This window comes from Podarcis liolepis (genome assembly GCF_965112155.1).
Source record: "Podarcis liolepis genome assembly, chromosome: 17".
NCBI classification, from domain to species: Eukaryota; Metazoa; Chordata; class Lepidosauria; order Squamata; family Lacertidae; genus Podarcis; species Podarcis liolepis.
The window spans coordinates 12,074,436-12,087,799 of NC_139571.1; the positions used below are offsets into that span (position 1 = coordinate 12,074,436).

The 13,364-nt window shown below is 41.6% G+C and overlaps 1 protein-coding gene and 1 long non-coding RNA gene across 3 annotated transcripts in view; one reads left to right on the forward strand and one right to left on the reverse strand.

Annotated features, from left to right (window-relative positions):
* The window catches only part of LOC310697135, a 74,728-nt gene that overhangs the window by 8,272 nt on the left and 53,092 nt on the right, over positions 1-13,364 (reverse strand). The window lies entirely within an intron of this gene.
* Positions 12,015-13,200, forward strand: LOC310697106 (olfactory receptor 10T2-like). The gene has a single exon (XM_083483432.1). The coding sequence runs from the start codon at positions 12,031-12,033 to the stop codon at positions 12,973-12,975; it is 945 nt and encodes a 314-aa protein (XP_083339558.1). The 5' UTR covers positions 12,015-12,030; the 3' UTR covers positions 12,976-13,200.

Sequence of the window (13,364 nt, forward strand, 5' to 3'; positions counted from 1 at the left end):
ATGCGATGACCAGGAGGCAGCCAAAGGGGGGGAAAGTCAGCCCTGAGCTTGGGTGGAACAAATGTTTGTGAAATCTCTCTTTCTGCCATCTCTCCCCACTCATAGAACAGGAAGCAGATTAAGACTCTGTACACATTGCAAGCTTAAAATACACAGAGGTGGTTCTTTTTCTCAATTCAGATTGAAGCCAGTTTGAGGACTAATGGGTCCAAGTACAGTATTCCCTAAAAAAAAACAGCAGTATAGATTTGGATTCTGGTTAACTTCATTTGCACACCATTTCTCAAACCAGCACTGGGACTGCACGTGATGCAAAGTAAGCAGGAGTGTGTACACAGCCAAAAGGGACGTTTTAGTTGGTGGCAATGTGCCATGGCAGATGAGTTTCGGACAGCTGTCTTTAAAGAAACAGAAACAATCTGTCATTATGACAGTTGTACATTCTCCTCTCTCAGCCATGTTTGGGATTACAGATGAGTTGAGTGAACAATTGTGTTATAAAGAACTGCTTGTTTGCAAGTCACTTTGGGTTGGCTTGGGCAAGATAAAATGACTGAGAACTTTAGTAAATAATAAATAGTCAGAATTAATGTTTCTTTTGGTGGCAGCTCACCTAGAAATGGCCCAACATTGGCACTCCACTACAGGAATCTTGATATGCTATAGTTTGGTCTGTTGCTGTGGCTGAAAAGTTAACTTGTCAAGTACAGTGGTACCTCAGGTTAAGTACTTAATTCGTTTTGGAGGTCCATTCTTTTTTTAAAAAAAATATTTTTATTGCGTTTTTTCCAGATAGATTTGAACAGCACAGAAAAACAAAGAAAACAAGAAAAGAAAAGAAAAAATACAGATTATTACCAAAGCTTGTTTCAATCCATCATCGGACTTCCCCACATCTCCCGCACAGTGCATTCTCAAATAATAAATTTGTCAGCAAATTATAACCTTGTTTCATATGTTTCTTTTATACTTTCAGTTGCATATTAAGTTTAAATTACTTATTGTCCAAATTATTCAATAAACATATATTATCCTTTTTTAAACATTTAAACCTTGGTTCTTTCATTATTATTATCTAAGTTCATATATATTCCACTCTCATTGCTGGGGCTATCCTTCCAAATCGTACGAAATCCTATAATTCATATAACTTATAAAGTTTTTGCAAATAGTCTTTAAATTTCTTCCAGTCCTCCTCCATTGCTTCTTCTCCCAGATCTCGGATCCTGGCAGTCACGTTTTGGAGGTCCATTCTTAACCTGAAACTGTTCTTAACCTGAAGCACCACTTTGGCTAATTGGGCCTCCTGCTGCCGCTGCGCCGCCAGAGCACAATTTCTGTTCTCATCCTGAAGCAAAGTTCTTAACCTGAGGTAATATTTCTGGGTTAGCGGAGTGTGTAACCTGAAGCGTATGTAACCTGAGGTACCACTGTAGAAGCAAATCACATCAAATCCTTTGACTTTCTATGTTGAATGGCATTTTTTTTTTTCATATACGTACTACAAAGACAAAACAAGGAGGCCCCCTTATGGAAACCTGAGAAGAGATCTACTGGATTATGGACAGGAGTTATTACAGTGGTGCCTCGCAAGACGAAATTAATCCGTTCCGCGAGTCTCTTCATCTAGCGGTTTTTTCGTCTTGCGAAGCAACCCTATTAGCTGCTTAGCGGATTAGCGCTATTAGTGGTTTAGCGGCTATTAAAGGCTTAGCGGCTATTAAAGGCTTAGCGGATTAGCGGCTAAAAGGCTATTAGCGGCTTAGCGGCTTAGAAAAAGGGGAGGAAAGGGGAAAAAATCGGAACACTCGCAAGACGTTTTCGTCTTGCAAAGCAAGTCCATAGGGAAAATCGTCTTGCGAAGCAGCTCAAAAACGGAAAACCCTTTCGTCTAGCGGGTTTTCCGTCTTGTGAGGCATTCGTCTTGCGGGGCACCACTGTACTGTGCCTCTCATATGCCTATGCAAATACCCGGTTGTCCATTGTAATTCTCTAAACAAAGTGACTAATGAGCTGCTTTTGCCTTGGTTCATGGTTATTTGTTGTCACACGTTTGTTACAATTTGTGATTCTTTTTTTTAAGGGCTAGTGTTGTACATGTGGATGGTACGTTCTTTCACCTTTTTGACTCTGGGTGTGGCTTATCCCAGAGCCATTTGTACTGTACACTTTTTTGATTTATTTAACAAGTTTAAATGCCACTTAATCAGAAAAACCTAATTGCAGTTTACTAAAAACAATCTCATCGTGACATAATAAAGCCTTAACATTACATGTCTGACTATAATGGTGAGTGAATCAGAGGGAAGCCTCCAGCAACACAGTCTGCTCACTGGTCCTGCCCCCCAGGTTGCCACGGATTGGCCAGAATTCAAAACTGAGTCTGGCGGGAACCCAGCCAATGGCTGGGACAAAATGGCGGGGCTCCAGGATGGGGGAGCGCCATGCCGGGTCACAACCGCTGCCCACCCTTGTGTATTTCCTCTACAATAAAAACTTCATAAAAAGGATATTGTGGCAAGTTGCTGTCATTTTTGGAACAGTTCAGAAACCAACCTGCTTCCATGTAGGAATTGATGTATATTTCTTCTTGGTAGAGAACTGGAAAACTTTATTTTGGCTTGAGGTTTTGCAGGTTTTAGATGCTCTTTTCTATGCAACTTTTGAGAGTTTCAAAGTACAGTACCTGACTCCTTTTGTCATGGATACACATTTCAGACTCAGTGGTAGACACTGCTTTGAAAGCAGCTACAAGTTTGAATAAACACTGACCTCATGACTTTTTTAAAGGCAGGTTAAGACATGATCCTCAAGAAAAGATTCTGGTGATGTTCTTTGACATGCCCTTTTAAATGTGTTTGTGGGAGGCGGGGGTTATTGCTTTGTTTTGCTTTTGCTCTTTTTATGTATTTTGTTTTTGTATTTTGTATTTTTATGCTGTGAACTGCCCTGAGATCTTTGGATCAAGGTAAATGGATGGATGGATGGATGGGTGAATGGGCCCCACCTCCTAGACATGCTTTAGGAACCAGAGCTTCCAGTAATTCTGAAGCAGAGCTACTCCCTGTGGCCTGGGCAGGCCACGTCGTCCTCTTATATATCTGCTGGGATTGACAAAGCTGCCTCTGATTGGTTATCATTTAACTCTCACGGGAAATAATTAGCATCACACGTCATGTGCATGGAAGTTGCCGAACCAATTAATTAACTAGAAGGATTACTGTTAATAGCACCAGTTTTCCTATACTGTAACTTGATATTGCTGAATATAGGCAGGCCCATGGCCTGGGCAGGCCGGGTTGTCCTCTTATATACCTGCTGGGATTGACAAGGCATCTGACCCTCACCTTAATCTCATAGCTCTCCTGTAGCTGCCTCTGGTTGGTTATCATTTAACTCTCACCGGAAATAATTAGCATCACACATCCTGTGCATGGAAGTTGCCGAACCAATTAACCAACTAGAAGGAGTACTGTTAATGGCACCCGTTTTCCTATAGTGTAACTTGATATTGCTGAATATGGGCAGGCCTATGGCAGCCCACAAGGCAAACACTTATGAAAACCTTCCAAATTTAATTCCTTGGTATTCTGTAGAGAAACCAGCTTTGACATTTAGAAACATTTCCAATTTCTTTTAGGTGTGGAGTGGTGAGACTAAAGGGTGCATCGCAAATGTGTGTTGTGGGGCTGGCAGCCTGCTAAGTATCGTTGGTCTGAACATGATGCTTCGAAACCAATTTGGCTCTTTTTGTGTCTTATCCATACTTGCTTCTTTTTGCCCATGAACCTAAACGAAGAAGTCATGATTTCTGCACTGTTGTAATGGACACCATCTCCCATCCTTCAGCTGGCGTGGTGCTGAATCCACGTTGGAATGCATTCCCCTCAAAAAAAATTTGCAACGCAGTCAAGTTGTTCTGTCCCTTGATTATGCAGTCTTGCAAGTTCCATAACAAAGAAAGTAAAGGTGTTCAGAACATGGAGCTTGTGCCATGAGGAATCTAGTGATACATCACTGTCTTATTCTTCTTTGGTGATCACTTGTAGCTGAGTAAGATTGTCTTACATGAACACGGTCTTAACATTGAGTCAGTAAGCGACTGTGGAGGCCAATTCTGGATCCACACGTCCTTCCACATTGGGGACATAGGTTTCTGGGCAGGAGTTCATCATGGTGAGGGTTTGTCAAACATGCCTTCCTCTTAGCACATTTCTGCCTTTGTCCTGAGTTTGAGCGTCTTCAAATTCCATGACACCTTTTGGTAAACGCTATTCTCCAGCTGGAGCACTCACAGGCCAGTGTTTCCCAGTCGTGGGTGTTTATACCACATTTTTAAAGATTTGCCTTGAGAGTCTTCAAACTTCTTTTGTTGACCACCAGCATTACACTTTCCATTTTTAAGTTTGGAATAGAGCATAGCTGTCAACGTTTCCCCGTTTTTAAGGGAAATTCCCTTATTCCGAATAGGATTCCTCACAAGAAAAGAGAAAAGTTGACAGCTATGGAATAGAGTAGTTGCTTTTGAAGACGATAATCGGGCATCCGAACAACATGACCAGTCCAACAAAGTTGATGTTGAAGAATCATTGCTTCGACACTGGTGATCTTTGCTTCTTCCAGTACACTGGCATTAGTTTGCCTGTCTTCCCAAGTGTTGTGTAAAAAAATTCAGAGACATTGTTGATGGAATCTTTTGAGGAGTTGGAGATGGCGTTTATAAGTGGTCCATGTTTCACAAGCATACTGAAAGGTTGGTAATGCAACAGCTTTGTAAGCAAGCATTTTGGTTTCCCTGCAAATGTCTACCCTGCTGTCCAAGGCACAAAACCCCTGCAGGAATGACTGGGTCTCAACCACACCCTAGTGCCTTTCCCTTTTTGGATCTTTTCCATCCCAATCGTTGTGCAATGGTTTTGGCACAGTGTTGTTCCTTTGTTGCTAGGGAGGGGCAGGCAGGCAGGCTTCCTTTTCCCACGCCCTAGAATGATCTGGCTTCAGAAGGCCTCAGGATAGGACTGTGAGGTGAAGCTATCAGGGAAGTTGTTGAGCCAGCAGCCTCTGTCCTCTCTTTCCGCTCAGTAAACAGGAAGGCCTCCATCTCAGGGTGCACAAATATAAAGGATACTGCTGCCAAGGGTGTATGAAGTAGTCAGCTGGGGGTGGGCAAAGAGGGGTAGGACCAAAGAGTGTTGTGGAGGGTGGGAGAGAATTGAGCTGCCAGTTGGAGAAGATTGCCCTAAATTGCTGACCTGCCCATGCAGATGTCATGCTACTGGTACTCTTCCTGACTGGTTCAAATCTTTTCTGGTGTTGGAGGTTGAACTCTGAATTTTGTTAAAGGACCACTGCTATAGATCAAGGAACTCATGATCCTGTGGGGTCCACTTGTTGGTTAGAGTAAAGCAAGAAACTGCTACCAGGTGTATAAAAAGCAATGCAGCTTGTAAGCCTGATCTTTAGTTTGTTGCAACAAGGTTTCTACCACTAAAATAACATCAGAAGAAGAAGCCCCCAAGAAAGGATGCAACTTCTTTAAAAGCTGTCCCCCACTCCCCGACCCCACCTCTAAGAGTGTAATACAAACATCACAACATGTCACAGAAAGAGGTGGTGTTTAATGGAAATGTGAGTCCTTGACAGGTCACCTGGTGTGTGTGTGTGTGTGTGTGTGTGTGTGTGTGTCTGTCTATATCTATATATCAGGTTTATACATTTCAATAATTTTAAAGTCATTTTAACATTTCAAAACTTGACTTCCTTCCCCCTCTTTCTGCGGTTCCTTAAATTTATTTTTAATATTTTCAGCATATCCAAATTAACTCAATTTGTTCATTTATTAATCTAAATATATACTGTTACAAAACTGCAGGTTACAGTGGCACCTCGAGTTACATACGCTTCAGGTTACATACGCTTCAGATTACAGACTCCGCTAACCCAGAAATAGGACCTTGGGTTAAGAACTTTGCTTCAGGATGAGAACAGAAATCGTGCTCCAGTGGCGCGGCAGCAGCAGGAGGCCCCATTAGCTAAAGTGGTGCTTTAGGTTAAGAACAGTTTCAGGTTAAGAACAGACCTCCGGAACGAATTAAGTACTTAACCCGAGTTACCACTGTATTACAATGATCCTGCCAATGTTCTTATCTGTTTACAATTTGTTTGTAAATATTCAATAAACCATTCCATTCTTTTATAAAAAGTTTGTTATCTTGATTTCTTATTTTTCTGGTACGTTTCGCCATTGATAGGTCACCTGTCAATCACGATATCTGAAACTTGACAGGTCAGCTGTCAATCACGATATCTGAATGGCGAGTCTCCACTCATCTTTCACCTTTCCGGCGTACATTAACATTTGCTTTCACATTCAATCACAGTCATTGCCATATGCTATTCACCTTATCTGTGTCAAACATTTCTTTATTTGTGCATTGATAACTGCCCTTTTCTCCTAACACCAGTTCTGACAGCCTGTTTGGCAAATTCCCAAGACCGGATTCTGCCCACATTATCCTGCGCCTTGAAGATCGTGGCAGTTCATGGTTTGAACCCCTTTGGTTTAGGTAGTGATCTTTGGCTTGATTTTTATTTACAATTAAACCCATGTGCATACCGTTTCCAGAGTTCCTTCATGTTTTTCCTGAGCTTTCATTCATAAAATTGGCCAAGATTAATAACTTCCGCTAATACTAAACTTATTTAACACACACGGTTTGACAGGCAGGTGTCCGCACTGGCGGAGGAAGAGGGGGCACCACAATCCTGGTGGGGTGCCATCGTGGCTGCCCCCCTGCACTGGGCGCCACGCCCCCGCAGGTGACGTGCCACGCCCCCTGGGACATGTGCCATGCCCCCTGGGATGCGTGCCAGCCACACCCCTGCCTGCTCTCCGCCCCCGATGCCGGAGCATGAAGCTCCGCCACTGGGTCTCTATAGTTCTCCATTGCTTTCAATAACAATAACAACAACAACAACAACAATAATAATATTGTATTTATACCCCGCCCTCCCCAGCCAGAGCTGGGCTCAGGGCGGCTAACACCAGTAAAATTACAATAAAAACATAATGGGGGGGGGAGAAGAAAAGGGAAAAAACCCAGTTTAAAATATGGTTAAAATACAATTTAAAATGCAGCCTCATTTTAATAGTAGCCCATAGATCGAAACCATAAGGGGAGGGAAACAAAAGGGTCAGACTGAGTCCAAACCGAAGGCCAGACGGAACAGCTCTGTCTTGCAGGCCCTGCGGAAAAATGTCAAGCAGTGGCGTAGCGTGGGGGGTGCAGGGGGGGCCGGTCGCACCGGGCGCAACATCTGGGGGTTAGGGTTAGGGGGCGCAAATCCACGGGTTAGGGGGCGCAAATTACTTGCCTTGCCCCGGGTGCTGACAACCCACGCTACGCCACTGATGTCAAGTCCCGCAGGGCCCAAGTCTCTTGTGACAGAGCGTTCCACCAAGTTGGGGCCAGTACCTGCAGTTACACACATAGCCTCCTTAGGGGGTGCTGTTGCGCTAGAGGATTTAAAGTTTAAATGGCGACTAGACTTAACTCTGCTTGGATCACTGGTGTATGCATGTGTGGGTTCCCCAGGGAGTACATAGAAGAAGACTTAGACCTCGGATCATGGTGGTGGGACACGGGTGAGCAGTCTGGGGAAGAGATGAGCTAGGAGGTGCTAGAAGCACCATGTCCACATGGCATGTGAATGTTGTCACCAGCACAGCCCCGGACTTGTGGGGCCAGGCAGCTGTGTTTCGAGTGACATTGTGGGAGTGTCATGTGTATGACATTTTAGGTTCTTTCTACTGGTGTGGTCTCCGTCTCAACTTCCAGGCTAAGCACTCTTTGGCTATGGCAGGAAGTTCACCAAAATAGTGGTGATGTATCTCCTCCTCCCCCAGCATAATTGGTGCATCAGATTGTTCATTAAATGCAGTTTTTGAAGGGTGGTGGATTTCAGTTCCTGAGCTGCAGTTCCTAGGGCCCTCCTCCAAAATCATAGACCCCATGCTACAACCATTGGAAGGATGCTCCTTGCCCAGAGATGGAAAGACAACAAGATACCTACTACTAGGGTGGACTGGCAGATGAAACTGGTCTATGCAGAGATGGCAAGATTAACCGGGAAAGTCTCAGTCTCAGTCAGTTTTATTGCACATAGGCAAAGGCTGCCGCAATGTACACAGAATTATTTGACAATTAAAAGAAAATATACTGAATTGGTAAAAAAAAAGACTTAAAACATTTATATTATTAAAACATTGCATACTCTAAACAAAGCTATAAAAGTACCCCAATGTACAAATAAAAACATTAAACAATAAAATTCATAAGCTAAAATCATCACATGGTCACTAATGTTAAAAACAATATCAATTAATACAGTGTGCAATTTATACTCAGAGTTTGGTGACAAAGATAGAGCATAGCCTGAGGTAGATAGATAGGATCAAATAAATTCATCTCCTTTACAGTTAATGGCTACCTTGGCTATATAATTTGCTCTAATTTTCCTAGCAGCAGTTGCAAAAAGTGCTACCCGCCAGGTCACATACTTATCTGTGTCTGCAAGGAGATATAACATCATATCAAGGGGGTTCTGGCCAGGAAAGTCAGAAATCAGGAGGATGGGATAAATATACAATGTACTTGGAAGACCACTGTAAACACTTGAAGAAGAGTTTGGATTTGATATCCCGCTTTATCACTACCCGAAGGAGTCTCAAAGTGGTTAACATTCTCCTTTCCCTTCCTCCCCCACAACAAACACTCTGTGAGGTGAGTGAGGCTGAGAGACTTCAGAGAAGTGTGACTAGTCCAAGGTCACCCAGCAGCTGCATGTGGAGGAGCAGAGATGCGAACCCGGTTCCCCAGATTACAAGACTACTGCTCTTAACCACTACACCACACTGGCTCTCACTACACTTGAAATCTTTGGCAGGCTTTAAATAACTCTTGTAATCACACATAGACTTTGGATACAATGGAGGATGATAAACTAGACAGATTTATAATATGCAGTTTAAAAAGTTAGTGAAAGAGTCCACAGAGGGGAGGAGGGGAGTCTTGAGATTCAAAAGAATATTGTCTAAAGTTTGATATTTGTGATAATACTATGTGTGTGAAGGAATTTGTAAAAATCAAATGACAATTTTTAAAAAAAAATCATAGACACCACAATAAAACCTACTATTTTTCTGGTGGTAATAATTCTTATACTTAAATAAGGAGGAAGAACCACCAAATAAGAGGAAGGGAAAAAGTTAAAGGGAATTTAAAGCAAAGTTCAGTCAGGTCTAGGGGAGAAGGTTCTCCCCCTAGTGGATAGTCAAGGGAACAGCAACAAACCGGTGTATTTTAAGAGAACATGAAAGGGGTCAAAGCACTGTGCCCCATGCCAGAAGCAGGGCCAAAAGTGCAGACACTGAACTCTGGTTTTGTTAGATACCAAGAGAAACAAAGCTGAATATTGCATCATTTCCCCGTCTCAAATCATCCTTCCAATTCCCCAGCACAGCAGAGAAGAGATAAGTCGCCGAGGGCATCATTAGGAAATTGGCACTTTTCAAATAAGTGATTTCTGAGGGACACCTGAACTTATAATTGCATTTATCAGTTTTAATTCCCTTCTGTTGTTCTCTTAGACAAACAAGACACTTGGGGTTGGTTATTTTCTTCTGCTAAAATATGAACTTCAGGGACCGTTAGAGAGCTTGTTGCTATTTGATTCTTTTAAAAATAAACCAGTTTCATAGCAGAAATAAGAAATAAGAGGAGTGGTCCTTTTATGGATCAGTAACTGGTTAAGTAAGAGGAAGCAGAGGGTAGGAATAAGTGGACAGTAAGCCCAAGTTTAGATTGATTAAGCATAATTTTGAGGTACCAGGGGAGGTTTCCTGCCTGTTGGTCATCACTAATTACCCAGAATTTGCCATTATCTTGCACTAGCAATTTGAAGGATCCACTGATAAAGGATCCCCATGGTTTTGAAAGCCAGAGTGTATTAAAAAAAGCCAGGCTAAAAGCTTTGTGGCAGGAAAGGATCCCTGGACAGAGAACCTCAAATATTTCTATTAAATCCAATCCACATTTCAGTTCATGGAAATGGAGCAATGCTTTGAAAATAGCTTCTTTAGCTTGATATCTCTAGAATCAGATGACTATGTCCCTAAGGCGGTCTGATGTGTGAGGTCCAACCAACTACAAATCCACCTGACAGATACCTCATCCACCCACGTTTTACCTGCTTCTCCACAAGAATATAAATGGGGGACAGAAGCCTTACTGCAATCAAGACACACTATATCCATAGCATTCTCCTGATCCACCATGCTTGTAACTCTGTCAAAAAATTAAATGGGATTCGTCTGGCATGACTTGTTTTCCAGAAACCCATGCTGGGTCTTAGTAACCACAGAATCTTTTCTATGTGCTCACAGACAAATGGTTTTATGATCTGTTCTAAGACCTTTCCTGGTATCGATGTCAAGCTCACAGGTCAGTAGCTACCTGGGTCTTCTCCACCACCACTTTTGAAGATCAGGACAACATTTGCCTGCCTCCTCTGCACGGGGACCTCATCTGTTCTTCAATAATTCTCAAAGATTATAGATTATAGGTATATAGAGGCTCTGAAATAAAATCTTTTAGTACCTTTGGGAGGAGCTCATCAGGCCCTGCAATTTTGAATTAGGCTTTCCAATGATTTTTATATTTAACCTCTTGCAATCAGGAGTCCATCCAGAGCTTGGGCTACCTGATCTTCTCCCTGCAACTGTTGGCTGTTCATGTACACTTTTTATTCATGATTTCTCCTTCCTTCCATTTCTTACGTATGCTCTTCTTACACCTGGGCTCATCTGTAAGCACCCTGTGCAACCAAATCCATTTCTTTAGATGATTTTGATTCTTTACTAGATTTTCAGTTTTACCATACTTCATGGAAATCACTCTGAAATCTCTCAGTAATGAACCAGCCCCAAATCTTCACAATGCTTCTGAGGATATTAGAAAGTGCTAGCATTGTACTTATGGATTGAACTTTCCTCACCTTTTAGACTTTGGGTTTTTTATTTATTAAACAATATTCACATTACCTGTGAATTTAAGAAATCCTATTGATAACATGATGGTTGACTTACTTTAAGTTTTTCTGGTGGGATTTAGAAACTTGTTTACATTATTCCATGCTCAGAAAAAAACATTGTAAAAAGGATAGTGTGGCAAACTGCTGTCATTTGGAACACCAAACCTTCTTCCTTGTAAGAATTATTTGGTATATATATATATATATTTGGCTTGATAACTGAAGAGGTTTATTGTGTTTTGAGGTTCTGCAGGTTTTATTTGAACTGCAGAATGGTTTAGTCATTCAAATGACACTTTAAAGGGAGATAAGAACAGTTTCAAAGCACCTGACTCTTTTTTATCTTGGCCACAAGATTCATACTCAATGGCAGAGTTACTGCTTTGCATGCAGAAGGCTCCAGATCCAATATTTTTCTAAATGTGTATGAGGTTGCTTGGCAGGACTAGTGAAGACATCAACCTGAGACCCTGGAGAGCTGCTACAATTTGGAATAGACACTGACTGCATGAAAAGGCAGGTTAGGATAGGCATGATCCTCAGGAAAAGATTCTAGTGGTGTTGAGAGTTATGTTTTGTGATGCTGTTAATTTTGCAATTGACAGGAATATCTAAAACTCTTCAGCTCACTTGTCTCTGTGCTCCTTCATCAGTTTATGGGCTGTAGCCAGACATTCATTCACAGCAGGGCTTCTCCAATTATAAGAATCCAAAATTTTAATTTACGGTGATGAACTATGCCAAGATGTTTTCTGATTGCTAAAATTTTATTTCTCAAGGAAATGCAGTTTTGTAAACTGGATCTAATACCTCACAAACTTGGAAGCAGACATTTTATGAGTGCATTTCCCCCAAGTATTTTTTTTTATATAAAACATCAGGAATGACCACTGTTGGAATCTGTAACACCTTTAAAGTTTATTTTCAGATGCTGCATCAATGGGAAGAGAAAATCAAACAATAGTGACAGAATTTATCCTTGCTGGATTTTCTAATTTCCCAGACCTGAAGATTCCATTGTTTCTGGTGTTCTCTCTCATGTACCTGATAACTTTGATGGGAAATATAATCATCATCACTGCGATACGGCTTAACCGCAGCCTCCACATCCCCATGTACTTCTTCCTCTCCATCCTCTCCTTCTCAGAAATCTGCTACACACTCGTCATTATCCCCAATATGCTTGCAAATCTTCTAAGAGAAAAGAAGACCATTTCCTTCATGGGCTGTGCTACTCAGATGTGCATTTTCCTGGGCTTTGGGTGCACAGATTGTTTTCTTCTAGCAGTGATGGGGTATGACCGATATGTCTCCATATGCAAACCTTTACGTTATCAGATTCTGATGAATCAAAGACTCTGCACCAAGCTGGTGGCTTGTTCAGTATCACTTGCATTTATTTTTTCTACATCAGAGACTATAATCATATTTACCTTGCCTTTCTGTGGACCAAATGAACTTAAGCACTACTTGTGTGATTTAGCACCTTTGCTTGAATTAGCCTGTGGCCGTAACTACATAGGAGAAATTGTTATTTTCATTATTTCATTTTTGGTTGTAATTTGTTCATTCTTGTTCATCCTTCTCTCGTACATTTTAATTGCAAACACTGTCTTGAAAATCCCCACAACGGCTGGGAAACGAAAAGCCTTTTCCACTTGTGCCTCCCATCTTATCGTGGTCGTGGTGCACTTTGGTTGTGCTGGCATTATCTATTTAGGGCCCAAATCTAGTTACACGCTAGACGAGACGACATTTATTACTGTCTCTTACACAATGGTGACTCCCTTGTTGAACCCTTTAGTGTACAGCCTGAGAAACAAAGATGTCCAAATAGCGCTTAAGAAATCCCTTGGCAAAAGCTCCTGCACCCAAAGAATGTGAAAATTAAGCGTTATCCAGTTTGAAGAGGAATTATGAAACCAAACAAATATCTGTTGTTTAATGGACAAAGAATGCCTCAAGTAGTATTGAAGCTTTCCCTCATCTTTTGAAAAATTCATCTGTATATGGAATGTTCACTTGGAAAAATGTCTCCTTGCTTTAGCATTTACAAACAACTTTGATTTTCTCTTTAGTGCATCACTGGAAAATAAATTGGGTTGTCAGAATTTTCCCATAAATGAACCTGTAATCATTCTGCCCTGCAACAAAGGAAACTTTTCTAAAGATTACTGTTGTTTTCTCCTAAATCCTAGCCCACATTTTCTCTACCAATCATTCACACAGAAATATTTCAAGCTCATAAAATGGTGAGACTGAAGTGTCAAAAA